Source organism: Heterodontus francisci, chromosome 1, assembly GCF_036365525.1.
Source record: "Heterodontus francisci isolate sHetFra1 chromosome 1, sHetFra1.hap1, whole genome shotgun sequence".
Taxonomy (NCBI): domain Eukaryota; kingdom Metazoa; phylum Chordata; class Chondrichthyes; order Heterodontiformes; family Heterodontidae; genus Heterodontus; species Heterodontus francisci.
In genome coordinates, this window is record NC_090371.1 from 156,158,548 (window position 1) to 156,184,561 (window position 26,014).

At 48.7% G+C, this 26,014-nt stretch overlaps 1 protein-coding gene across 2 annotated transcripts in view; it reads right to left on the minus strand.

The window, feature by feature from the left end:
* LOC137372983 (PACRG-like protein) overlaps positions 1-26,014 on the minus strand; it is a 150,380-nt gene that overhangs the window by 65,559 nt on the left and 58,807 nt on the right. For both annotated transcript variants that reach the window (XM_068037573.1, XM_068037582.1), the window contains exon 2: positions 15,487-15,650. In XM_068037573.1, coding sequence (XP_067893674.1) covers positions 15,487-15,630 — 144 coding nt within the window. In that variant the 5' untranslated portion in view covers positions 15,631-15,650. The remainder of the gene's footprint in view (positions 1-15,486; positions 15,651-26,014) is intronic.

The window sequence follows — 26,014 nt, forward strand, 5'->3', positions numbered from 1 at the left end:
CGGCGGCAATGGAGATGCACAATTAGAAGGCTGCCAACTGCAAGATCACGCTGGGGGGGCGCTGCCAAGTGCGGGCACTGCCAGCAAGTGCGGGGCAGGACCCAGAAATGTTCCTTCCTAGCAATTATTTTTAAACTGGGTAAGATTCTACCCTCAAAGTCTGTCTTCTTGAGGAAAAGCCAGGCCCTTGTGGCTCAAAGCCACACGACTCCATGGACTGGATTTTCCTTCCCTGGTCAGGAAACCCACATCGGGACCGTTTCTGGGTCCCAAGCCAACCGGCGGGTGGGACGGGGTGTGGCGGGAGAAGTAATAACAGCCCGATATTTTTGAGATCGGCTTCAAATTGGTGGGCGTCAGGTTGGGCATCCAATTAGAGACCGCAGGGAATGAAAGGTGGGACTGAAGTAGTGCAGGCCCCTTTAAACACATCGCAGCAGGCATTACTGTGGCTGCCATTTGCAAGAGAAAATGCACGCACGAGGGATCGAGGAAGAGGGGCAGAGGGCTGGAAACCTGGGGCAGGGCTGCCCCTCAATTCTCCAATGCTGACTTCGAGGTCCTTCTGGAGGTCATGAGGGAGAGGAGGAATGTCTTCTTTCCAGAAGGTGGAAGCAGAAGGCCACCCTTCCAAACAAAGTTGGCATGGCTGCAGGTGTCTGAGACTGTCAGCATCAAAAATGTGGTCTGCAGGAACTGAATCCAGTGCCAGAAAAAATTCAATGATGTTCTTTGCTCTGGTAAAGTGAGTGCAATGCCAGACCCTCATGACAGGCCTCTGGGTATTCAACCTTCAGTAGCCACACCAGCTGAGGAGCCTGAGGGAACATGCTGCTCCTGAACATGGGAGCAATGTGTGCCCAGGGTACTTACTGACCCGTCAGCTTTTAGAGCCCTAGCGCTGTTGAGGACCCGCCAGCACTGATACATGCAACTTCCTATGCATATGAGCTAGTGGCATTGATCATAGAGACCAGCAGTGCCTTCTCTCTCTCTCTCTTTTGTCCTTGCAGGAGAACCGGGCTCCAAATGCCAGAGAAAGGGCTGTGATAGGAGGAGTGTCTCATCTCTACTTCGTGACTGCCCTGGAGGAAGGAGCTGAGGAAATCATAAGGGTTGCCGCGCAGGAGCAAGTCAGGGATGAAGAGATGGGTATTCCTGGTGGAGAAGGTGAAAAGATATTGGAATTTGTAGATGAAGTGGGTAGAGTGCACTCCTCCCTGTCCAACAGCATGCCAAAGACTCAGCTGCATTGGGAACCCTCAGCACTGCAAAGGCTTCTGCTGTCAAAGGCTGGTTCTCATGATTTCTTCTTGCGAATCCCAAAGGTTCTTATGTGGAGGGGGAGCACCAGAGTCCTGCAACGGCAACAGGGCACTCACAAAAAACAGAGACAGCAGAACAAGCATCATTACAAGCACATCCTCTAACAGCACTGATAGACTCACATTGGTGGCTCCTCGAGCACGAGTAGATAGGATGACACTGGGTGAAAAGCACATCACAAGTGGGCAGGAGATGAGAGAGGCAGAGGCAGCTGTGGGCAGTTCGTCTCAGAGGATGAAGGATAGACACAGCCATGCTCAGCTAGGCGCCAATGCAGGGCCTCATGAGTCACAGGAAAGGAGGCTCTACTTAGACCAGCAGCAACAGATGTGACTCACAGAGTCATATAAGGCACAGAAAGAGGCCATTTGGCCCATCTAGTCCATGCCAGCTCTCCATGAAGCTATCCAGTCAGTTCCCTGAGGCATTGTGGGGTCATCAGCTCAGAATGGATGAGTCCATTCAGCTCATGTGTGCCACCATGGCTCAGGGCTATGAACACATGCGTTCCTTCATTGAGAGGGTGGCCAACCTCATGGAGAGCCATATTTGGCAGCACTTGGAGTAAATGCAGGAGCAGCACGCTGATGGGCACAGAATGCATGCCACACTTTGTTGCATGGTCCGGTCAGTGGCACTGATGGCACAGAGATCTATGGAGTGAATGCCAGTTGCGCCCTACTTGGTACTTCTCTCCAGACAACCAGAGCACCAAGTTAGGGCTGAGGCAGTCACCGAGGAGAGTACGGGGTGCTGCCCCTCACGGGGCACCATCAGCCTCTTTGGCCTCTGACTGAGGGACCATCTATGCAACAGGGCCCAGTTACTGAGACTCTCCCTGCAGTGATGCCGGTGGAGCAGCCTCTGAAACTGTCCCCACTGGTACCGCCACGATGAAGATGACCGCGACATGCATCTCAGTCATATGCAGAGACGAGTGAGCAGGCAACCTCCACCTCCACCAAGGCCACAAGGGGAGCACTGCGTAGAGGTGGCCAACAGCGGAGGCCACAGCATCGGACAGAGCTCTGAGTCATTCACTGGGGTTTGCCTCACCTGTAAATGCGTACTTTTTCACTTTTTGAACACAATGTAAATATGGACACATGACGCCAGACATGTGAGCTTCAATTCTTTAATTGCAACAGTGGAAAAGAGGGAAGAAGTGGTGAAGAGAAGCAAGGGTCATTGACGTGCTTTCACAAACAGCTCAACGGGAGTTCCAGACCATGTCATCCTCCTGCGTTCCAGCTGAAATGTGCTTGAATCAGATAATCCCTGATGTTTATGGCATCCTGACGAGACCCTCGAGTCCTGTGCTGGGCCTGACCACCGCCTTGTGCAGCTGGGGCACCTCTGCATTCTGCATCTTCCTCCTCATCTTCATCTTCCTTCTTCTCTTCCACGTCCTACTCCTTACTTACCTTTCATTGCAGCAGCTTATTCGGAAGCAGAGAGTGCGAGCGAGTGAGTGATCAGCTGGGAAGGTCAGTTTCAACTTAAACTTAATTTCCCTTTGTTTTTGGCGGACCAGGGGGCTTCTGGGTAAGTAAAAACCTATATATTTGGGCCGTTTCTGAACCCGAGACACTACACGTGTAGTGTCTCCCACCCGTCCTCCTCCTCTAACCAAAAAAGGACTCGGTGGTGTGTAGATAAGGTAAGGCTTTTTCTATTTCTCTTTTTTTTTTATTGTGTGATTGGTAAAAACTTTTCGTTCCTTTTTCATTTATCTAAGTTAAGCTTAAGATTAAAAATGGCAGGAGATCTCAGACCCGTGTTATGCTCCTCTTGCTCAATGTGGGAGCTCAGGCACACGGCTGATGTCCCTGACTCATTCACGTGCAGGAAGTGTGTCCAGCTGCAGCTCGTTAGACCGCATGACGGCTCTGGAGCTGCGGATGGACTCACTTTGGAGCATCCGCGATGCTGAGGAGGTCGTGGATAGCACGTTTAGCGAATTGGTCACACCGCAGATTAGGATTGCTGAGGGAGAAAGGGAATGGGTGACCAAAAGGCAGAGAAAGAGCAGGAAGGCAGTGCAGGTGTCCCCTGCGGTCATCTCCTGCCAAAACAGGTATACCGTTTTGGATACTGTTGAGGGAGATGGCTCACCAGGGGAAGGCAGCAGTAGCCAGGTTCATGGCACCGTGGCTGGCTCTGCTGTTCGGAAGGGCGGGAAAAAGAGTGGAAGGGCTATAGTCATAGGGGATTCGATTGTAAGGGGAGTAGATAGGCGGTTCTGTGGTCGAAAACGAGACTCCCGAATGGTATGTTGCCTTCCAGGTGCACGGGTCAGGGATGTCTCAGATCGGCTGCAGAACATTCTGAAGGGGGAGGGTGAACAGCCAGTTGTCGTTGTGCACATAGGCACCAATGATGTAGGTAAAAAACGGGATGAGGTCCTACAAGCAGAATTTAGGCAGTTAGGAGCCAAGTTAAAAAGTAGGACCTCAGAGGTAGTAATCTCAGGATTGCTACCAGTGCCACATGAGTCAGAGTAGAAATGAAAGAATAGTCAGGATGAATGCATGGCTTGAGAGATGGTGCAGGAGGGAGGGGTTCAGATCTTTGGGACATTGGGACCAGTTCTGGGGGAGGTGGGACAATTACAAATTGGACGGTCTACACCTGGGCCAGACTGGAACCAATGTCCTTGGGGGTGCTTTTGCTAACGCTGTTGGGGAGGGTTTAAACTAATGTGACAGGGGGATGGGAACCAAATGAGGAGGTCAGTGGACAGTAAGGAGGTAGTAACTAAAGCCTGTAAGGAACTAGATAATGAAGTCAGCGTGACTAAGGGAAAGAGTAGACAGGGAGCAGATGATGAACGCAAAGGGACTGGTGGTCTGAGGTGCATTTGTTTTAATGCAAGAAGTGTAGTAGGTAAGGCAGATGAACTTAGGCTTGGATTAGTACCTGGGAGTATGATGTTATTGCTATTACTGAGACTTGGTTGAGGGAAGGGCATGATTGGCAACTAAATATCCCAGGATATCGATGCTTCAGGCGGGATAGAGAGGGAGGTAAAAGGGGTGGAGGAGTTGCATTACTGGTCAAAGAGGATATCACAGCTGTGCTGAAGGAGGGCACTATGGAGGACTCGAGCAGTGAGGCAATATGGGCAGAACTCAGAAATAGGAAGGGTGCGGTAACAATGTTGGGGCTGTACTACAGGCCTCCCAACAGCAAGCGTGAGATAGAGGTACAAATATGTAAACAGATTATGGAAAGATGTAGGAGCAACAGGGTGGTGGTGATAGGACATTTTAATTTTCCCAACATTGACTGGGATTCACTTAGTGTTAGAGGTCTAGATGGAGCAGAATTTGTAAGGAGCATCCAGGAGGGTTTTCTAGAGCAGTATGTAAATAGTCCAACTCGGGAAGGGGCCATACTGGACCTGGTGTTGGGGAATGAGCCCGGCCAGGTGGTTGAAGTTTCAGTAGGGGACTACTTTGGGAATAGTGATCACAATTCCGTAAGTTTTAGAATACTCATGGACAAAGACGAGAGTGGTCCTAAAGGAAGAGTGCTAAATTGGGGGAAGGCCAACTATACCAAAATTCGGCAAGAGCTGGGGAATGTAGATTGGGAGCAGCTGTTTGAAGGTAACTCCACATTTGATATGTGGGAGGCTTTTAAAGAGAGGTTGATTAGCGTGCAGGAGAGACATGTTCCTGTGAAAATGAGGGATAGAAATGACAAGATTAGGGAACCATGGATGCCAGGTGAAATTGTGAGACTAGCTAAGAGGAAAAAGGAAGCATACATAAGGTCTAGGAGGCTAAAGAAAGACGAAGCTTTGAAAGAATATCGGGAATGTAGGACCAATCTGAAACGAGGAATTAAGAGGGCTAAAAGGGGTCATGAAATATCTTTAGCAAACAGGGTTAAGGAAAATCCCAAAGCCTTTTATTCATATATAAGGAGCAAGAGGGTAACTAGAGAAAGGATTGGCCCACTCAAGGACAAAGGAGGGACGTTATGCGTGGAGTCAGAGAAAATGGGTGAGATTCTAAACGAGTACTTTGCATCGGTATTCACCGAGGAGAGGGACATGACGGATGTTCAGGTTAGGGACAGATGTTTGATTACTCGAGGTCAAGTCGGCATAAGGAGGGAGGAAGTGTTGGGTATTCTAAAAGGCATTAAGGTGGACAAGTCCCCAGGTCCGGATGGGATCTATTCCAGGTTTCTGAGGGAAGCGAGAGAGGAAATAGCTGGGGCCTTAACAGATATCTTTGCAGCATCCTTAAACATGGGTGAGGTCCCGGAGGACTGGAGAATTGCTAATGTTGTCCCCTTGTTTAAGAAGGGTAGCAGGGAAAATCCAGGTAATTATAGACCGGTGAGCCTGACGTCAGTGGTAGGGAAGCTGCTGGAGAAGATACTGAGGGATAGGATCTATTCCCATTTGGAAGAAAATGGGCTTATCAGTGATAAGCAACATGGTTTTGTGCAGGGAAGGTCATGTCTTACCAACTTAATAGAATTCTTTGAGGAAGTGACAAAGTTGATTGATGAGGGAAGGGCTGTAGATGTCATATACATGGACTTCAGTAAGGCGTTTGATAAGGTTCCCCATGGTAGGCTGATGGAGAAAGTGAAATCGCATGGGGTCCAGGGTGTACTAGCTAGATGGATAAAGAACTGGCTGGACAACAGGAGACAGAGACTAGTAGTGGAAGGGAGTTTCTCAAAATGGAGACGTGTGACCAGTGGTGTTCCACAGGGATCCGTGCTGGGACCACTGTTGTTTGTGATATACATAAGTGATTTGGAGGAAAGTATAGGTGGTCTGATTAGCAAGTTTGCAGACGACACTAAGATTGGTGGAGTAGCAGATAGTGAAGGGGACTGTCAGAGAATACAGCAGAATATAGATAGATTGGAGAGTTGGGCAGAGAAATGGCAGATGGAGATCAATCAGGGCAAATGCGAGGTGATGCATTTTGGAAGATCCAATTCAAGAGTGAACTATACAGTAAATGGAAAAGTCCTGGGGAAAATTGATGTACAGAAAGATTTGGGTGTTCAGGTCCATTGTTCCCTGAAGGTGGCAACACAGGTCAATAGAGTGGTCAAGAAGGCATACGGCATGCTTTCCTTTATTGGACGGGGTATTGAGTACAAGAGTTGGCAGGTCATGTTACAGTTGTATAGGACTTTGGTTCGGCCACATTTGGAATACTGCGTGCAGTTCTGGTCGCCACATTACCAAAAGGATGTAAATGCTTTGGAGAGGGTGCAGAGGAGGTTCACCAGGATGTTGCCTGGTATGGAGGGCGCTAGCTATGAAGAGAGGTTGAGTAGATTAGGATTATTTTCATTCGAAAGACGGAGGTTCAGGGGGGACCTGATTGAGGTGTACAAAATCATGAGAGGTGTAGACAGGGTGGATAGCAAGAAGCTTTTTCCCCAGAGTGGGGGATTCAATTACTAGGAGTCACGAGTTCAAAGTGAGAGGGGAAAAGTTTAGGGGGGATATGCGTGGAAAGTTCTTTACGCAGAGGGTGGTGGGTGCCTGGAACGCACTGCCAGTGGAGGTGGATGACGCGGGCACGATAGCGTCTTTTAAGATGTATCTAGACAGATACATGAATGGGCAGGAAGCAAAAAGATACAGACCCTTAGTAAATAGGCGACATGCTTAGATAGAGGATCTGGATCGGCGCAGGCTTGGAGGGCCGAAGGGCCTGTTCCTGTGCTGTAATTTTCTTTGTTCCTCCTCTTCCATCAATGAACTGTGCTGTCCCAGGGCCTCACCCTCTTCAAGGTCCACACCTTTCTGGAGAACAATATTATGGAGAATACAAGAAACCACCACAATGCGTGAGACACTTTCAGAAGTATGCTGCAGGGTGCCACCCAATCGGTCCAGCACGGAACTGCATCTTCAGAAGCCCGATGGCCTGCTCAATCGTGCACCTTGTGAACAGATGGCATTGGTTGTAGCACCTTTGTGGCGCCATCTCAGAGTCATGTAAAGAGGTGAGTAGCCATTTCTTCATGAGATTAGCCTTGTTTTCTAGAATCCATCCATGGAGTTTGGGACTGGAACGAAGAGCTGTGGCACCCTGGAACCACAAGATGAAGGAGTCATGGCAGCTGCCAGGAATGTGAGCACACACATGGTGGAAGCTCTTGTTGTGGTTGCAGACCAGTTGAACACTGGGGCAATGAAAGCCCTTCTTGTTGATGAATCTCATTAGCTGGTCAGTTGGTGCCTTGATGGTCACATGGGTGCAACTGATGATGCCCTGCACCTGGGGGACTCCGGCAACGGAGGTGAAATCCACTGCCCTTGTGCCTGCGAGGCCCTATCTGTCTGAAGTTGGATGCACTGCCCAGCTCTTGCAAATAAGACATCAGTAATCTGCGAGATGCAGCCTTTTGTGAGACGCCACCAAGGTCCGTAGTTGATCCTTGGAAGGAGCCAAAGGTGAAGATGTTCAAGGCCAGAGTGACGTTGACGGCAACTTGCAGGGTATGGCGAGTAGCGCTGCGAAGGTGTCAGGTTTTCCTCCAAGTACAAATGTCTGTGACCAAAGTTTAGGCAAAGTCTCCTGTAGCACTGGTTCTCCGACATGTCCAGGTAGTTCAGTCTTCAGCGGAAGATCCTATGCTGAGGGTATGACCTCTGTTCCATGCCTAATCCCTCGTCACTCTCCTCAGCTCTCCTCATGCCCGGGGCTCTGCCTCTGCTGCTGAGGATGGTGGCCCTCATTGCCACTAGATCCTGCTCCCGTTACCAGCTGCTGCCTTCCTTGTGCTCAGCTGGACTTCCAATGTCTGGAAGCCTAACCCCTCCTCTTATGCCTTTGCAATGCCAGGAGGGTCACGACCCCTGCACTGCCTGAGCGTGTACAGACCACTCTCCTTGCGATCTCTACACACCCGATGGCACCTGTGTGCCAATGGTTCAGTGCCCCTCTCAGCTGTGCTGCCTTTTATGGGACCACCTAATATGGTGCAATCATGACTGGCTCCCCATTGTGTTACAGCATCCATGTATCTGGTCTGTTCTTGACCCAACGTGCAACCCGTGCACCAGTATTAATTGGCCTCATTCCCAAATCGGGCAGATTGCCAGGTCCTGAGGAAAATAGCTGGCAGTCGTAACGGCAATGGGAAACTGGCACCACTATTGTTAGCGCCCGCCCACCTCTGTTCCAGCCTCCATCAGGACCTAAAAATCCCGCCCCATATTTATCAGACTTAATTGAAAAAAGGCAGGCAAAACCTTCTGGCACAGGTGTCATCCGCATTGGTTGAGTGAATGTAGGGATATTCCTTGGTAAAATTAAGGTGCAAGAATAGTGGGTTCAGCGACCCTCAGATTGATCAGTATTGGACGACAATAATCAGTATTCGTAGCTGTAATAGACAGTCTGTAGAAATTTTTTTTTTCGAGAGAGAGAGCAAGCTGCCTCTTTGTTTTTGGAAAAGTAGTAATCCTGGTTCAGTCAGGTTCTCTTTATTCTTTAAGACACCTTTACCTAGCAGATGCACAAAGCTGCCCTATCAAGTATTGCACATTAGGACAAGGAGTAAAACATCAAGCTAGCTTGGGAGACTACACCAACTGTTAGCTAAAAGTGTTCCTTAATTACAAGTCGTCCAAGATCAACAAAGTTGAAGGTGAAGTCAGCTCAGATAGGGTCACTCATGCTATAAATGGGTTCAATCATAACGAAAGATTCAAGTGAAAAAGTCAGGTCTGCCGCAAAGGGCTACATCGATTCAACGCTCCAGAAGCTAAAGCCTCTGATCCAGGGGAGGAAGATTAAACCAACCATTCCAGTTGTGTAAACTCAAAATGTTGTTAATTACAAATGTAGATTTCAGGCAGTTGATAGGAGGACAAATTAAAAGCTCTAAACAACTAGTCTATTTTAGAAAGTAATCTCACCAATTTATCACTGCACATCCATTGCTCAGGGTTGCTGCTAGTCACTGCACAGCAATCATTAGTTACTGACTTAGTGCTACGCTGACTTGCTACTTGTTTTAAGTAACACCATACATTAAGGATTTGTTGCTCAGCTTCTGGTTAACTCTTGTTACACTTATGTATGTCTATTAAGCATTTATGTATCCAGTCTTAATTTTAAAGATGAGATTTGTGACCAATAAATAATGTTTAGTACATGATTTATGTTCTAGTTTCTTCCTTGCTGATTTGGCAAGAAAGAGCTCACTCACTCAGCAGCTTGAGAGTAATCTAATCGAAAGGTAGTAAATTAAGTTCACTTCAACCCAAAAACAAAATAATGCAAATGCTGGAAACCTGAAATAAAAACAGAAAATGCTGGAAATACTTAGCAGGTCTGGCAACACCTTGGAGAGAGAAACTAGTCACAGACCTGAAATGTTGGGCTAGATTTTGCTGTAGCCTTTGGGACCCTGAAGTTGGAACAAATAGGGATCCTGAGCCTACACTTTCCAGAGCGAGACCCGTGGAGCAATCTTCCCTGAGGCGGTTTCCTAATTGGCCGCCTCCCTACTCGCTGTCAGGCGGGCTCTCGATGCTGCTGGCCCAATCAGAGGGCTAGCAGCTCTGGAGTCACGGCAGCTCCACTGGGAGAGGTGGGTGCTGCTAAGGCAGATCAGGGAACGCGAGGGTGCCTCAACATGGTGACACCCTCACTGGCCTGCACAGCAGTAAGCAAATAAAAAGGATCAGGCCGGTAGGATGAATGGAGGGGAAACCGCTCCAATGGATTAGTCAGCCACATTTGTGGCCATTTAGGAACACAGCACACTCTCTGCGGCATGAAACTGCCAGCTCCGATGGGCACCCCCAGCCTGTCACATGGAGACCGCCCCTATTGAGCTAACGGCCTCCACGTATGGAGAGAGCCCACTCCGACACCAGCAATATGCCAGCAAGGCCACAAAATCATCCCAATTGGGGCCTTAACTATGGAAATTGGCTGCCCGCCTCCACAGAGCAGGTAGCCGATCCACTTCCCAAGCATTGCCTGGGAAACTTCCCCGGAGATGGGAAAGCATCAGGCAGCCAGGCAGACAAGGTTCCCCTCTATATTCCTGGCCCTCCCGCTTCCAAGCCTGCCACTACAGGGCCGGGAAAATTCAGCCCGTTAACTTTGTTTCTCTTTCCATGAATGCTAATCCAAACTGGTTAGTGTAAGACAGTTTGGTGAGCTGAGTCAGGCATCATTCATTCCTATAGTTACACTGGAGATGAAACCCCAGAGAGTTCCTTAATAAGGATTCATCAGCAAATATTTGTCACGACACCAAAATCCAACTCTATTACAACAACTTATATTTACATAGCAACTCTACAGCCTTATTCATTGAGTATGCCAATCTGTGTCAAAATTGGGAGCAGCTGCTCAGAATCACTGAATTGTTACAGCAGAGGAGGCTATACGGCCCATCATGTCTGTGCCAGCTCTCCGAAAGAGCAATTTTGCCAGTGCCCCACCCCGCCTTCTCCCCGTAGCCCTGCACATTATTCCTTTCCAGATAACAAATCCAATTCCCTTTTGAATGCCTTGATTGAACCTGCCTCCACCACAATCTCAGGCAGTGCATTCCAGATCCTAACCACTCACTGTATGAAGAACATTTTTCATGTTGCCATTACTTCTTTTTCCAATTGCCTTAAACCTGCACCCTTTTGTTCTCAATCCTTCCAATAATGGGGACAGTTTTACCCTATCTACTCTGCCCAGACCTCTCATGATTTTGAACACCTCTATTAAATCTCATCTCAACAATCTTTGCATCCTCATTGGCTACAGGTGAGGTCCCAGAGGACTGGAGAATAGCCAATGTTGTGCCTTTGTTTAAGAAGGGTGGCAAGGATAATCCAGGAAATTATAGGCCGGTGAGCCTTACGTCAGTGATAGGGAAACTATTAGAGAGGCAGGATTTACTCCCATTTGGAAACAAACAAACTTATAAGCGAGAGACAGCATGGTTTTGTGAGGGGAGGTCGTGTCTTACTAATTTGATTGAGTTTTTTGAGGAAGTGACGAAGATGATTGATGAAGGAAGGGCAGTGGATGTTGTCTATATGGACTTTAGTAAAGCCTTTGACAAGGTCCCGCATGGCAGACTGGTACAAAAGGTGAAGTCACACGGGATCAGAGGTGAGCTGGCAAGATGGATACAGAACTGGCTCGGTCATAGAAGACAGAGGGTATCAGTAGATGGGTGTTTTTCTGAATGGAGGACTGTGACTAGTGGTGTTCCGCAGGGATCAGTGCTGGGACCTTTGCTGTTTGTAGTATATATAAATGATTTGGAGGAAAATGTAGCTGGTCTGATTAGTAAGTTTGCGGACGACACAAAGGTTGGTGGAGTTGCGGATAATGATAAGGATACAGCAGGATATAGATCGGTTGGAGACTTGGGCGGAGAAATGACAGATGGAGTTTAATCCGGACAAATGTGAGGTAATGCATTTTGGAAGGTCTAATGCAGGTGGGAGATATACAGTAAATGGCAGAACCCTTAGGAGTATTGACAGGCAGAGAGATCTGGGCGTACAGGTCCACAGGTCACTGAAAGTGGCAACGCAGGTGGATAAGGTAGTCAAGAAAGCATACGGCATGCTTGCCTTCATCGGTCAGGGCATAGAGTATAAAAATTGGCAAGTCATGTTGCAGCTGTACAGAACTTTAGTTAGGCCACACTTAGAATATTGTGTGCAATTCTGGTCGCCACACTACCAGAAGGATGTGGAGGCTTTGGAGAGGGTACAGAGGAGGTTTACCAGGATGTTGCCTGGTCTGGAGGGCATTAGCTATGAGGAGAGGTTGGAAAAACTCGGACCGTTTTCACTGAAACGACGGAGGTAGAGGGGCAACATGATAGAGGTTTACAAAGTTATGAGGGGCATGGACAGAGTGGATAGTCAGAAGCTTTTTCCCAGGGTGGAAGAGTCAGTTACTAGGGGACATAGGTTTAAGGTGCGAGGGGCAAAGTTTAGAGGGGATGTGCGAGGCAAGTTTTTTTTTTTTACACAGAGGCTGGTGAGTGCCTGGAACTTCCTGCCTGGGGAGGTGGTGGAAGCAGATACAATAGCGACGTTTAAGAGACATCTTGACAAATATATGAATAGGAAGGGAATAGAGGGATATGGGCCCTGGAAGTGCAGAAGGTGTTAGTTTAGGCAGGCATCAAGATCGGCGCAGGCTTGGAGGGCCGAATGGCCTGTTCCTGTGCTGTACTGTTCTTTGTTCTCCAAGGAAAACAGTCCTAAGTTCTCCAATCTATCCATGGAACCGAAGCTCCTCATCCCTGGAACTATTCTTGTGAATCTCTTCTGCACTCTCTCCAATGCCTTTGCATCTTTCCTAAAGTGTGGTGCACAGAACTGAACACAATACTCCAGTTGAGGCCAAACCAGTGTTCAATACAAGTTTAACATAAATTCCTTGCTTTTGCACTCTATGCCTCTATTAATGAAGCCTAAGATACTGTATGTTCTATTCACCGCACTCACAACCTGTCCTGCCACCTTCAATGATTTATGCACAAATATACCCAGGTCCCTCTGCTCCTGCACCCCCTTTAGAAGTGCACCATTTTAGATTGTCTCTCCATGTTCTTCCTACCAAAATGAATCACTTCACACTTCTCTGCATTAAGCGTCATCTGCCCATTCCACCAACCTGTCTATGTGCTTTTGAAGTTCTACACTGTCCTCCTCACAGTTCACAATGTTTCCAAGTTTTGTTTCATCTGCAAATTTTGAAATTGTGCCCTGTACACTAAGGTCTTGGTCATTAATATATAATCAGGAACAGCAAGGGTCCTAACACCAACCCTTGGGGAACTCCCCTACAAACCTCCCCCTAGACCGAAAAATATCCACTAACCACTCCTCTCAGTTCCTTGTCACTCAGCCAATTTCGTATCCATGCTGCTACTGTCCTTTTTAATTCCATGAGCTATAACTTTGCTCACAAGACTGTTGTGCGCACTCTATCAAAATGCTTTTTGGAAGTCCAAGCACACCACATTATCCTCATAGAACCCTCTCTGTAACCTCATCAAAAAACTCTAGCAAGTTAGTTAAACACAATTTGCCCTTCACAAATCTGTGCTGGCTTTCCCTAATTAATCCGCATTTGCCCAAGTGACTATTAACTTTGTCCCGAATTATGTCTCTAGAAGAGACGGGGCAGCACAGTGGCGCAGTGGTTAACACCGCAGCCTCACAGCTCCACCGACCCAGGTTCAGTTCTGGGTACTGCCTGTGCGGAGTTTGCAAGTTCTCCCTGTGACCGCGTGGGTTTCCGCTGGGTGCTCCGGTTTCCTCCCACAGCCAAAGACTTGCAGGTTGTTAGGTAAATTGGCCATTGTAAATTGCCCCTAGTGTAGGTAGGTGGTAGGAGAATGGTGGGGATGTGGTAGGGAATATGGGATTAATGTAGGATTAGTATAAATGGGTGGTTGTTGGTTGGCACAGACTCGGTGGGCCGAAGGGCCTGTTTCAGTGCTGCATCGCTCTATGATTCTATAACTAATTCCTGTGGAAGATTCCAGTGACCCGACTACATGTGCTCAGAAGTTAGACTGTATGCCAGTTTGGAACATATCTCATCTGCTGTTTACTTTAAAATATGAGCAAGTAATCTACCCAAGCTCTTTTTGTCTGCAACAATGCTCTGATCTAAAATTCCTTTTTTTTTAAACTTTTTTTTGGTTAACCGGAATATACATGTGTGCATGAGTGTGAAGGGACTAAGTGAAAGGGGACTTTTTAAAATTTAATGTTGAATTTTCATAAAATTTGATCTATGTGATATTGTTTTACTTCATTACCAGTTAAGATTTGTTTTACAATAAACTGTTAATTTTGTTGTTCAACAAAGAAACCTGGTTCGTGTGATCTATTCTGGGGAAAAATAGCGTATCCGATCGACTGTCAGTAAGTGAGAAAATTTAAAGAATATGTTGGGACCTGTAGAGAAGTGGGACTGAATTAACAGTGGACTCCTCCCGCCTCGGTCGTAACACTTTTTTAAAAAAGGGAACAAGGCGAATTGACATACTGAACTTCACAGAGTCTTTTAGGTAATTGCGAGAAAATGAGCTGGGTTGTCCTCTTCTGTTCTTTCTTGGAATTCTCTCCTACTTCTGCAGCAAACTTGACTTCTGTCTCCTTCCAGAGGGTATTACACACACACTTGGCTTGCAACCAAACAACTAGGCAGTTTTCTGCCCACCCAGATGTTCTGTGCCTGCAACTGGTCTTGTCCAATCAAAGGAGTGCTTGTGACTTTTCTGCCCCTGTTGTCAGGCTTTCTGTTCATCTTTAACCCAAGCCATGTGACAAACATAGCTTCCTTTTTAAAACAAAAAAACCTGGTCCACATTTATTTCACTTAACTATAAATTCCTTAAAAAATATATTTTTTTAATAAAACAGCATCACTTTCCAAACACAAATGTGTAACATGTGCAATTCTCCAGTCCTCTGGCACCACCCTTGAATCTAAGGAAGACTGAAAAATTATGGCCAGTGCCTCTGCAATCTCCACTCTCACTTCCCTCAGTACCCCTGATGCATCTCGTCCGATCCTGGTGCCCTATCAACCTTAAGTACATTTAGCCTATCCAATACCTCCTCCTTATTAATTTTAAACCCTTCAAGTGTCTGATTACCTCCTCTTTCACCATGACCTGCGCAGCATCTTCTTCCTTAGTAAAGGCAGATGCAAATTATTCATTTAATGCCCCCTGGTTCCAAGCGAAAATCCCCTTTTTTGGTCCCTAATTGACCCCACTCCTCCTTTCGCCACCCTTTTACTATCAACATGCCTATAGAAGACTTTTGGATTCCCTTTTATATTAGCTGCCAGGCACTTTGCTTCTCTTATTTGCTTTTTCACTTCCTCTCAGAACCTTCTATATTCAGCCTAGTTCTTGGTTGTGTTACCCACCTGACATCTATCATAAGCACACTTTTTCTTTGTCATCTTAATCTCTATCGTCTCCATCATCCAGGGAGCTCTGGATTTGTTTGCCCTACTTTTCCCCTTCGTGGGAATATACCTTGTCTCACAATATCCAGTTCTTCAACACTACTTTTCAGTTTGAAACTTCATTAGTAATAGATGGAAACTACACCTAGCCTTAGATAAGAGCCGATAGAAACTTGCGGAAACTTACTGGATTGATGGTTTTTGGGTTCAGCCGGGCACTGGGCCTTGGATATGGTTTAACTGTGGCAGCTGTAGGGTTACTTGTTGCTAACCCTGACGCATTCTTTCTCTGTATTTCAATTTTAGACTTCTCATGGGATGACGACGACATTCTATGCACATAACTTCCAACTACAAGAAGAAAAAAATGTCCATATGTTAAAAAAAGCATTTTCCTCCTCTTTCTTGGGGCCCTTTGTACAGGTGACAAGATGCCCATGGTGGGCCTCTCCCAGAGGTCTTTTCCAGGCCCCCTCCCCCACGACCCCCGACGTCGGGGGGGCTGGGAAAATCCAACCCAATAAGTCTCCAATCCACCTGTGAAAGACCATTTCAACTAGTTGGGTAATTTAAAATTGCACCGAGAGAGAGAGGAGTAAGATTAGAAGAAATTTATTCACATGGTGGAAGCATTGGATCCCTGCAAATAGGTCAGTTCTCATATCAGCCAGGTTATGACATCAAGAAATTATATCATGCCTGTATCAGTTTTACAGGATGTGCAGGTGGAACAATGCCTTCATTTATGTTGATTAACGCATGAGGTCAATTATCCTCTTTCTGCACTGTATGGCAGTTTATGGGATGATGGACCTTTGCACTCACTACTTCTGTGACCGCCCTCCATTAAACCTGGATCGCTTGTTATGGCCTTAGTCCCACTGGGGTCCTTCTCTCTGAACCATAAAGATATCCACCAAAGCATCAGTAAATCTAGAAGCCCTCCCTCATGCTTATCAGCTCCCAAGGATGCACATTCCTAATTCACTAGTGCAAAGTTCTGCTGCACCCTGCAGAAAAATACATGTTCCTTTAATCAACTGTAGCATTTTAAATGCTTCAACGTTACTGAATTCCTCTCCTTCCAATGATGATAAACCAATACGCAATGCTGCTGCATTAGGTATAACTACTACAAACCCATCCCAAATACATAATTAAACCCTTCTAAGGAAACTTGAACAGCTTAGTGGCAGCATGATGTAAGAGGGGAAAATCCTGTGCTGCCTGCCACTAACCTACCAATCAGAGTAACATCCAGTTCCTTATCTTAAAAATGCTGCTCAAATTACTGGTGTATTTACCTTACATCACTGTTGTGAACTTCATCCCTAACATCAGGAGCAACACTGCAGCTTACTTTCCTGTATTCTCTGAAGGCAATAGCACTGAAACAATAAAGTAAATACAACCGTGGCACTGCTGGGTGTAGGAACACTAAATTGAGCTTTTCCTTACAGATTACTGACCCAACAGATCTTCTGCAACCATCCAGAAAGGTTCAGTGGCCAGGAAAAAAAAAGATGCAAATTACAACTTGAAATAACTGTAGATACACATTTGTCTGTCCGTTGCTGACAATGCATTGGAATCAGTCCTGTAACCCAAATGATGCAAATTCCAGAAGCTCCAGCCCATAACAGAACCTCTTGTACTTTATGATGCAAAGCTTCATTTATTGCCCAACCATAGTTGCCCTTAAAAGGTGATGGTGGACCACTTCAAAGCATACTAAGTGTTAAACACGTAGTGTGGGACTGAAGTCACATGAAGGCCAGACCAGATAGAGGCAGCTGGTCCCGTTTGTAGCTTTCAATGCCCATTTAATCTGGTGCCAGCCCACAAATTACCAAATTTATTTAATTGAAACTTACAACTTACTATGGTGGGATTTGAACTTATAACTCCTTGGTTGTCAGTCCATTAGTTTGACCTTAATAGAAACATAGCATACAGATAGGCCATTCAACACCTCAAGCCTTTCCATCAATCAATGAGATCATGGCTGATCGGTACCTTAACTCCATCCACCTGCCTTGGTTCAATATCCTTTTCTACCCTTATCTAGTAAAAATCTATCAATCTCAGGATTTAAAATTATTAATTGACCTGGTATCTACTGCTTCCTATGGGAGAGAGTTCCACACTGCTACCAACCTTTGTGTTAAAAAGTGTTTCCTAACTTCTCTCCTGAATGGCCTGGCTCCTATTTGAAGGCTTTTTCCCCCCGCACCAGCAAAAAGAATTTCGCTGTATCTACCCTACCAATTCCTTTAAATACTATAGGGAATACCAGCCTAGTTTCTGTAATCTTTCTTTATAAGCTAACCCTTACAGCCTTAATAACATTCTGGTGAATCTGTGCTACACTCCTTCTGAGGTCAAGATATCCTTTCAAAGGCATGATACCCAGAACTATACACAGTACCCCAGATGCGGTCTAGCCACAGTTTTGTATAGCTGTAGCAGAACTTCCTCCCCTTTACATTCTAGTCCTCTAGTTATAAAGGCTAACATTCAAGTAGCCTTTTTGATTTTTTTTTGTACCTAGAAACATAGAAAAATAGGAGCAGAAGTAGGCCATTCGGTCCTTCGAGCCTGCACCACCATTCAATACGATCATGGCAGATCATCCAAACTCAGTACCCTGCTCCCTCTTTCTCCCTGTATCCCTTGATCTCTTTAGCCCTAAAAACTATATCTAACTCTTTCTTGAATATATTTAATGCTTTCTACCTGACTGTTACCTTTTAGTGATCTGCGTACATGGACCCCTAAATTCTTTGGATTTTCACTATTCATAGCTTTTCACCATTTAAATACTTGGATCTATCCTTTTGCAGTTCTGGGTACTGCCTGTGTGGAGTTTGCAAGTATTCCCTGTGACCGTGTGGGTTTTCGCCAGGTGCTCCGGTTTCCTCCCACAGCCAAAGACTTGCAGGTTGAGAGGTAAATTGGCCATTGTAAATTGCCCCTAGTGTAGGTAGGTGATAGGAGAATTGAGGGAAGGTGGGGATGTGGTAGCGAATATGAGATTAATGTAGGATTAGTATAAATGGGTGGTTGATGGTCAGCACAGACTCGGTGGGCCAAATGGCCTGTTTCAATACTGTATCTATGACTCTATAAAATGGATGCCATCTCATGTATCTGCATTGAAATCCAACTGCCACAGTTTTGCCCACTTACTTAATCTATCACATCTCAGAAATGCTCCTGCCTACATTATTTACTACGTCACCAATCTCTGCACCATCAGAAAACTTGGCTCTCTATTATGATATTAACAAACAAATTGAATAGTTTGAGGCCCCAACACAGTCCCTTGTGGGACACCACTAGTCACTTTCTTCCAAATCAAATTATTGCTACCCATTATTCGTATTCTCTGTCAGCTACTACCAACAAGATACAACAACTTGTATTGATATAGCACCTTCAACATAATAAAACATCCCAAGGCACTTCACAGCAGCATTATAAAACAAAGTATGACACCAAGCCGCGAAAGATGATATTAGGTCAGATGACCAAAAGATTGGTCAAAAAGGTAGGTTTTAAGGAGTGTCTTAAAGGAGGAAAGCAAGGCGGAGAGGTGTAGGGAGGGTAATCCAGAGCTTGGGGTCTAGGCAACTGAAGGCGCGGCCACCAATAGTAGAGTGATTAAAATCAGGGATGCCAAGAGAACAGAATTAGAGGAGCGCAGATATCTTGGAGCAGATTATAGAGAGATAGGGAAGGGCAAAGCCATAGAGGGATTTGAACCAAGGATGAGAATTTTGAAATCAAGACGTCGCTTGACTCGAAGCCAATATAGGTCAGTAAGCACACGGGCGAGAAGGGAACACAACTTGGTACAAATTAAGGAACAGGCAGCAGAGATCTGGATGATCTTAAGTTTACGGAGAGTAGAATGTGGGAGACCAGCCAGGAGTGCTGTGGAAAAGTCAAGTCCAGAGGTAACGAAGGCATGACTGAGGGTTTCAGTAGCAGATGAGCTGAGACAGGAACAAAGTCAGATGATGTTACAGATGTGGAAATAAGCAGTCTTAGTGTTGGCACTATATGAGGTCGGAAGCGCATCTTGGGGTCAAATGTGACACCAAGGTTGCAAACAGACTGGCTTAATCTCAGATTGTTGCCAAGGAGAGGGATGGAGTTTGGAGCGGGTACCAAAAACAACAGCTTCAGTCTTGCCGATATTTGATTGGAGGAAATTTCTGCTCATCCAGTACTGCTGCCTAATTTATCTCCGAACCAGGTCAACAATTTGCAACATACACCCTGCAACATTTAACAATGGCCCAGAATTTCCTTAGCTGCTACTATAACTTCACTGGAAACCTGTCACACTACTGTGAAGCCATGGTGGCAGAGCAAAAGCAGCTGTGAAGAAATTCTCAGGTTTTGTCACTAACATAAGGAAGTGGTCCTGACTGAAGCTGATATTATTGACCTTGAGAATGAATTAATAAACTAGTCAAGTAAAATCCAGGATATATGTTTCTTTTTCAATTGAACATATGTAACCAGACCATACGGAACAGTCCACTGCAGAAGTTACAGTGGCCTGGAATTTGTAGTTAGCTTGGAATTTACAGTTGCAATGACAGTAAAACTGTTAGCGCTCAGTGTCATTACTGTGAAAACTTGACAGCAACGTCTGCTATTCACACATGTGTAGTTAAATGCGGAAATCTGGAAGTTGCCATCAGTGATACCCTGCTCCTTCACATGTGCAGTCAACACAGGATCAGTGATTTGACTATTCGCACTGTAAAGGCCAATGAAAATGTAAAGCCTTGATCAATCAGAAGTAACTGAGTTGTTAACATCATACTAAGTCATAATTAATGTTCCCTCTAAGCTAAACGGGTGCACGGCAACACAGCAATCCAGAACGTATCACGCAATGCAACAAAAAAAGGGTGCACAAAACAAAGAAAAATTAGAGGGAGCAACCAGTTATAACTACTTCTGAAAAACTTCTCTAGCCCTGAGAAACTAATTTTACAAATGTGAAACCTCATTCCCTCAGAAAAACATTTAAACGTTGGATAATTTTTAGTCATAAAAGTTAATTTTTTTTTTTAAGTTTGCTTATATTTCAGCTTCTGCCATAATCCCAAGTGTATGTCCCAAACCTTATTCTTTCTGTAGAGTGATTAAAATGTGAATTATAATCCCTGCTTTTTACTTCCTGCTTTGCTGTCTGAGAGAATTCTTCACTTAGATTGGCTGATCAGCCTACCCTGTTCAAAATGCCACAGATCCCATATAAAGGGTGCCAAATTCAAAGTCATGATAGAAGAGCGAAATCCATGTTCCAGGGCTCATTAAATCCTTATGGGCAGCTTTCTTTGAGAAATATGGGCTATTATTTATAATGTAAGTAGATCACGTGTCATGCCCATAATGAAACAATGTATCATTATTTAGAAAAATAAATCTGATACTTGAAAGTATGGCGTCAATTCAAATCAGTTATATATAAACACATTTTCGGGAGTAGCTTTTACGTCTATTTACTTAAAAATGAACATGCACATTTAGCCGTGATTGGTCTCCCTGGAACACCCTGGTCAGATTCAAACTGCACAATAAAAAATGCATATTTGAAAACTGAACAAATGTTTCAAAATGAAATAAAATATAGCAAAAAGATATCTCTAGTATGAAGTAACTCTAATTTTGTCGACAGTCAGAAAGATCAGATTTGAAATTCCTCAAATTTCTGGTTACGTCAATTAAAACAAAGGTAGATAACAGAGTAAAGGAGGAAAATAGAAATATCTACTACCACTGCTAGATTCCAGGGAAATCAGGCCCCCACAGCACTTGGACTTTTCCTAAACAACCAGCTGCCACAAAGGTCAAGAATTGATTAAAAAGTTAACTCCTTTGATATGTAACTAACTTTGGAAAACAATAAAAATCATAAAAGCTGAGGAGGTGGGAATAAGTGCACAACTGTTCCTTAAATCTGTGCCAAATGGTTCCTTCACGATTACCCAAAGCAAAATTCTTCGAAAAAACAATTAGGACAAGAGAAGGAAAATTTAAAAAACACAATATAACGTTCACTACAGATGTCTAGTAAGATACAGAAGTGATAGGGTTTTCCATCCATCGTTTGGCCTTCCTCAAAATGATTTCCATGAACAAGAGGGAGGGGGGAGTGGAGTGGAGGGGAGGGGAGGGGAGGGGAGGGGTGGGGAGGGGAGGGGAGGGGTGGGGAGGGGAGGGGAGAGGTGGGGAGGGGAGGGGAGAGGTGGGGAGGGGAGGGGAGAGGTGGGGAGGGGAGGGGAGAGGTGGGGAGGGGAGGGGAGAGGTGGGGAGGGGAGGGGAGAGGTGGGGAGGGGAGGGGAGAGGTGGGGAGGGGAGGGGAGAGGTGGGGAGGGGAGGGGAGAGGTGGGGAGGGGAGGGGAGAGGTGGGGAGGGGAGGGGAGAGGTGGGGAGGGGAGGGGAGAGGTGGGGAGGGGAGGAGAGAGGTGGGGAGGGGAGGAGAGAGGTGGGGAGGGGAGGGGAGAGGTGGGGAGGGGAGGGGAGAGGTGGGGAGGGGAGGGGAGAGGTGGGGAGGGGAGAGGTGGGGAGGGGAGAGGTGGGGAGGGGAGAGGTGGGGAGGGGAGAGGTGGGGAGGGGAGAGGTGGGGAGGGGAGAGGTGGGGAGGGGAGAGGTGGGGAGTGGAGAGGTGGGGAGTGGAGAGGTGGGGAGTGGAGAGGTGGGGAGTGGAGAGGTGGGGAGTGGAGAGGTGCGGAGTGGAGTGGAGTGGTGCGGAGTGGAGTGGAGTGGTGCGGAGTGGTGTGGAGTGGTGTGGAGTGGAGTGGAGTGGCGTGGAGAGGAGTGGAGAGGCGTGGAGAGGCGTGGAGAGGCGTGGAGAGGCGTGGCGTGAGGGAGAGGTGTGGAGTGGAGTGAGGGAGAAGTGGAGGGAGGGAGGGAGAAGTGGAGGGAGGGAGGGAGGGAGGGAGGGAGGGAGGGAGGGAGGGAGGGAGGGAGGGAGGGAGAAGTGGAGGGAGGGAGAAGTGGAGGGAGGGAGAAGTGGAGGGAGGGAGAAGTGGAGGGAGGGAGAAGTGGAGGGAGGGAGAAGTGGAGGGAGGGAGAAGTGGAGGGAGGGAGAAGTGGAGGGAGGGAGAAGTGGAGGGAGGGAGAAGTGGAGGGAGGGAGAAGTGGAGGGAGGGAGAAGTGGAGGGAGGGAGAAGTGGAGGGAGGGAGAAGTGGAGGGAGGGAGAAGTGGAGGGAGGGAGAAGTGGAGGGAGGGAGAAGTGGAGGGAGGGAGAAGTGGAGGGAGGGAGAAGTGGAGGGAGGGAGAAGTGGAGGGAGGGAGAAGTGGAGGGAGAAGTGGAGGGAGGGAGGGAGAAGTGGAGGGAGGGAGGGAGAAAGTGGAGGGAGGGAGGGAGAAGTGGAGGGAGGGAGGGAGAAGTGGAGGGAGGGAGGGAGAAGTGGAGGGAGGGAGGGAGAAGTGGAGGGAGGGAGGGAGAAGTGGAGGGAGGGAGGGAGAAGTGGAGGGAGGGAGGGAAAGGTGGAGGGAGGGAGGGAAAGGTGGAGGGAGGGAGGGAAAGGTGGAGGGAGGGAGGGAAAGAGAAGTGGAGGGAGGGAGGGAAGGAGAAGTGGAGGGAGGGAGGGAAGGAGAAGTGGAGGGAGGGAGGGAGGGAGAAGTGGAGGGAGGGAGGGAGGGAGGGAGGGAGGGAGAAGTGGAGGGAGGGAGGGAGGGAGGGAGAAGTGGAGGGAGGGAGGGAGGGAGGGAGGGAGAAGTGGAGGGAGGGAGGGAGGGAGAAGTGGAGGGAGGGAGGGAGGGAGAAGTGGAGGGAGGGAGGGAGAAGTGGAGGGAGGGAGGGAGAAGTGGAGGGAGGGAGGGAGGGAGAAGTGGAGGGAGGGAGGGAGGGAGAAGTGGAGGGAGGGAGGGAGAAGTGGAGGAAGGGAGGGAGAAGTGGAGGAAGGGAGGGAGAAGTGGAGGAAGGGAGGGAGAAGTGGAGGAAGGGAGGGAGGGAGGGAGAAGCAGAGGGGCGGAGGGAGTAGAGGGAGGGAGGGAGTAGAGGGTGGGAGGAGGGAGTAGAGGGTGGGAGGAGGGAGTAGAGGGTGGGAGGAGGGAGTAGAGGGTGGGAGGAGGGAGTAGAGGGTGGGAGGAGGGAGTAGAGGGTGGGAGGAGGGAGTAGAGGGTGGGAGGGAGGGAGGAGTAGAGGGTGGGAGGGAGGGAGGAGTAGAGGGTGGGAGGGAGGGAGTAGAGGGTTGGAGTGAGGGAGGAGTAGAGGGTGGGAGTGAGGGAGGGAGGGAGGGTGGGAGGGAGGGAGGGAGAAGTAGAGGGTGGGAGAAGTAGAGGGTGGGAGGGAGGGAGGGAGGGAGAAGTAGAGGGAGGGAGGGAGAAGTAGAGGGAGGGAGGGAGGGAGGGAGAAGTAGAGGGTGGGAGGGAGGGAGAAGTAGAGGGTGGGGAGGGAGGGAGAAGTAGAGGGTGGGAGGGAGGGAGGGAGGGAGAAGTAGAGGGTGGGAGGGAGGGAGGGAGGGAGGGAGAAGTAGAGGGTGGGAGGGAGGGAGGGAGGGAGAAGTAGAGGGTGGGAGGGAGGGAGGGAGGGAGAAGTAGAGGGTGGGAGGGAGGGAGAAGTAGAGGGTGGGAGGGAGGGAGAAGTAGAGGGTGGGGAGGGAGGGAGAAGTAGAGGGTGGGGAGGGAGGGAGAAGTAGAGGGTGGGGAGGGAGGGAGAAGTAGAGGGTGGGGAGGGAGGGAGAAGTAGAGGGTGGGAGGGAGGGAGGAGTAGAGGGTGGGAGGGAGGGAGGAGTAGAGGGTGGGAGGGAGGGAGGAGTAGAGGGTTGGAGGGAGGGAGTAGAGGGTTGGAGTGAGGGAGGGAGGAGTAGAGGGTGGGAGTGAGGGAGGGAGGAGTAGAGGGTGGGAGGGAGGGAGGGTGGGAGGGAGAAGTAGAGGGAGGGAGAAGTAGAGGGTGGGAGAAGTAGAGGGTGGGAGAAGTAGAGGGTGGGAGAAGTAGAGGGTGGGAGAAGTAGAGGGTGGGAGAAGTAGAGGGTGGGAGAAGTAGAGGGTGGGAGAAGTAGAGGGTGGGAGAAGTAGAGGGTGGGAGGGAGGGAGAAGTAGAGGGTGGGAGGGAGGGAGAAGTAGAGGGAGGGAGGGAGAAGTAGAGGGAGGGAGGAAGGGAGGGAGGGAGGGAGAAGTAGAGGGTGGGAGGGAGGGAGAAGTAGAGGGTGGGGAGGGAGGGAGAAGTAGAGGGTGGGAGGGAGGGAGGGAGAAGTAGAGGGTGGGAGGGAGGGAGGGTGGGAGAAGTAGAGGGTGGGAGAAGTAGAGGGTGGGAGGGAGGGAGGGAGGGAGAAGTAGAGGGTGGGAGGGAGAAGTAGAGGGTGGGAGGGAGAAGTAGAGGGAGGGAGGGAGAAGTAGAGGGAGGGAGGGAGAAGTAGAGGGAGGGAGGGAGGGAGAAGTAGAGGGTGGGAGGGAGGGAGAAGTAGAGGGAGGGAGAAGTAGAGGGTGGGAGAAGTAGAGGGTGGGAGAAGCAGAGGGTGGGAGAAGTAGAGGGTGGGAGAAGTAGAGGGTGGGAGAAGTAGAGGGTGGGAGAAGTAGAGGGTGGGAGAAGTAGAGGGTGGGAGAAGTAGAGGGTGGGAGAAGTAGAGGGTGGGAGAAGTAGAGGGTGGGAGAAGTAGAGGGTGGGAGAAGTAGAGGGTGGGAGAAGTAGAGGGAGGGAGGGAGAAGTAGAGGGAGGGAGGGAGAAGTAGAGGGAGGGAGGGAGAAGTAGAGGGAGGGAGGGAGAAGTAGAGGGAGGGAGGGAGGGAGGGAGAGAGGGAGGGAGAAGTAGAGGGTGGGAGGGAGGGAGGGAGGGAGGGAGGGAGGGAGGGAGGGAGGGAGAAGTAGAGGGTGGGAGGGAGGGAGGGAGGGAGAAGTAGAGGGTGGGAGGGAGGGAGAAGTAGAGGGTGGGGAGGGAGGGAGAAGTAGAGGGTGGGAGGGAGGGAGGGAGGGAGAAGTAGAGGGTGGGAGGGAGGGAGGGAGGGAGAAGTAGAGGGTGGGAGGGAGGGAGGGAGGGAGAAGTAGAGGGTGGGAGGGAGAAGTAGAGGGAGGGAGGGAGAAGTAGAGGGTGGGGAGGGAGGGAGAAGTAGAGGGTGGGGAGGGAGGGAGAAGCAGAGGGTGGGGAGGGAGGGAGAAGCAGAGGGTGGGGAGGGAGGGAGAAGCAGAGGGTGGGGAGGGAGGGAGAAGTAGAGGGTGGGGAGGGAGGGAGAAGTAGAGGGTGGGGAGGGAGGGAGAAGTAGAGGGTGGGGAGGGAGGGAGAAGTAGAGGGTAGGGAGGGAGGGAGAAGTAGAGGGTAGGGAGGGAGGGAGGGAGAAGTAGAGGGTAGGTAGGGAGGGAGGGAGAAGTAGAGGGTAGGGAGGGAGGGAGGGAGAAGTAGAGGGTAGGGAGGGAGGGAGGGAGAAGTAGAGGGTAGGGAGGGAGGGAGGGAGAAGTAGAGGGTGGGGAGGGAAGGAGGGAGGGAGAAGTAGAGGGTGGGAGGGAGGGAGGGAGGGAGGGAGAAGTAGAGGGAGGGAGGGAGGGAGGGAGGGAGAAGTAGAGGGTGGGAGGGAGGGAGGGAGAAGTAGAGGGTGGGAGGGAGGGAGGGAGAAGTAGAGGGTGGGAGGGAGGGAGGGAGAAGTAGAGGGTGGGAGGGAGGGAGGGAGAAGTAGAGGGTGGGAGGGAGGGAGGGAGAAGTAGAGGAGAGGGGGAGGGAGGGAGGGAGAAGTAGAGGGTGGGAGGGAGA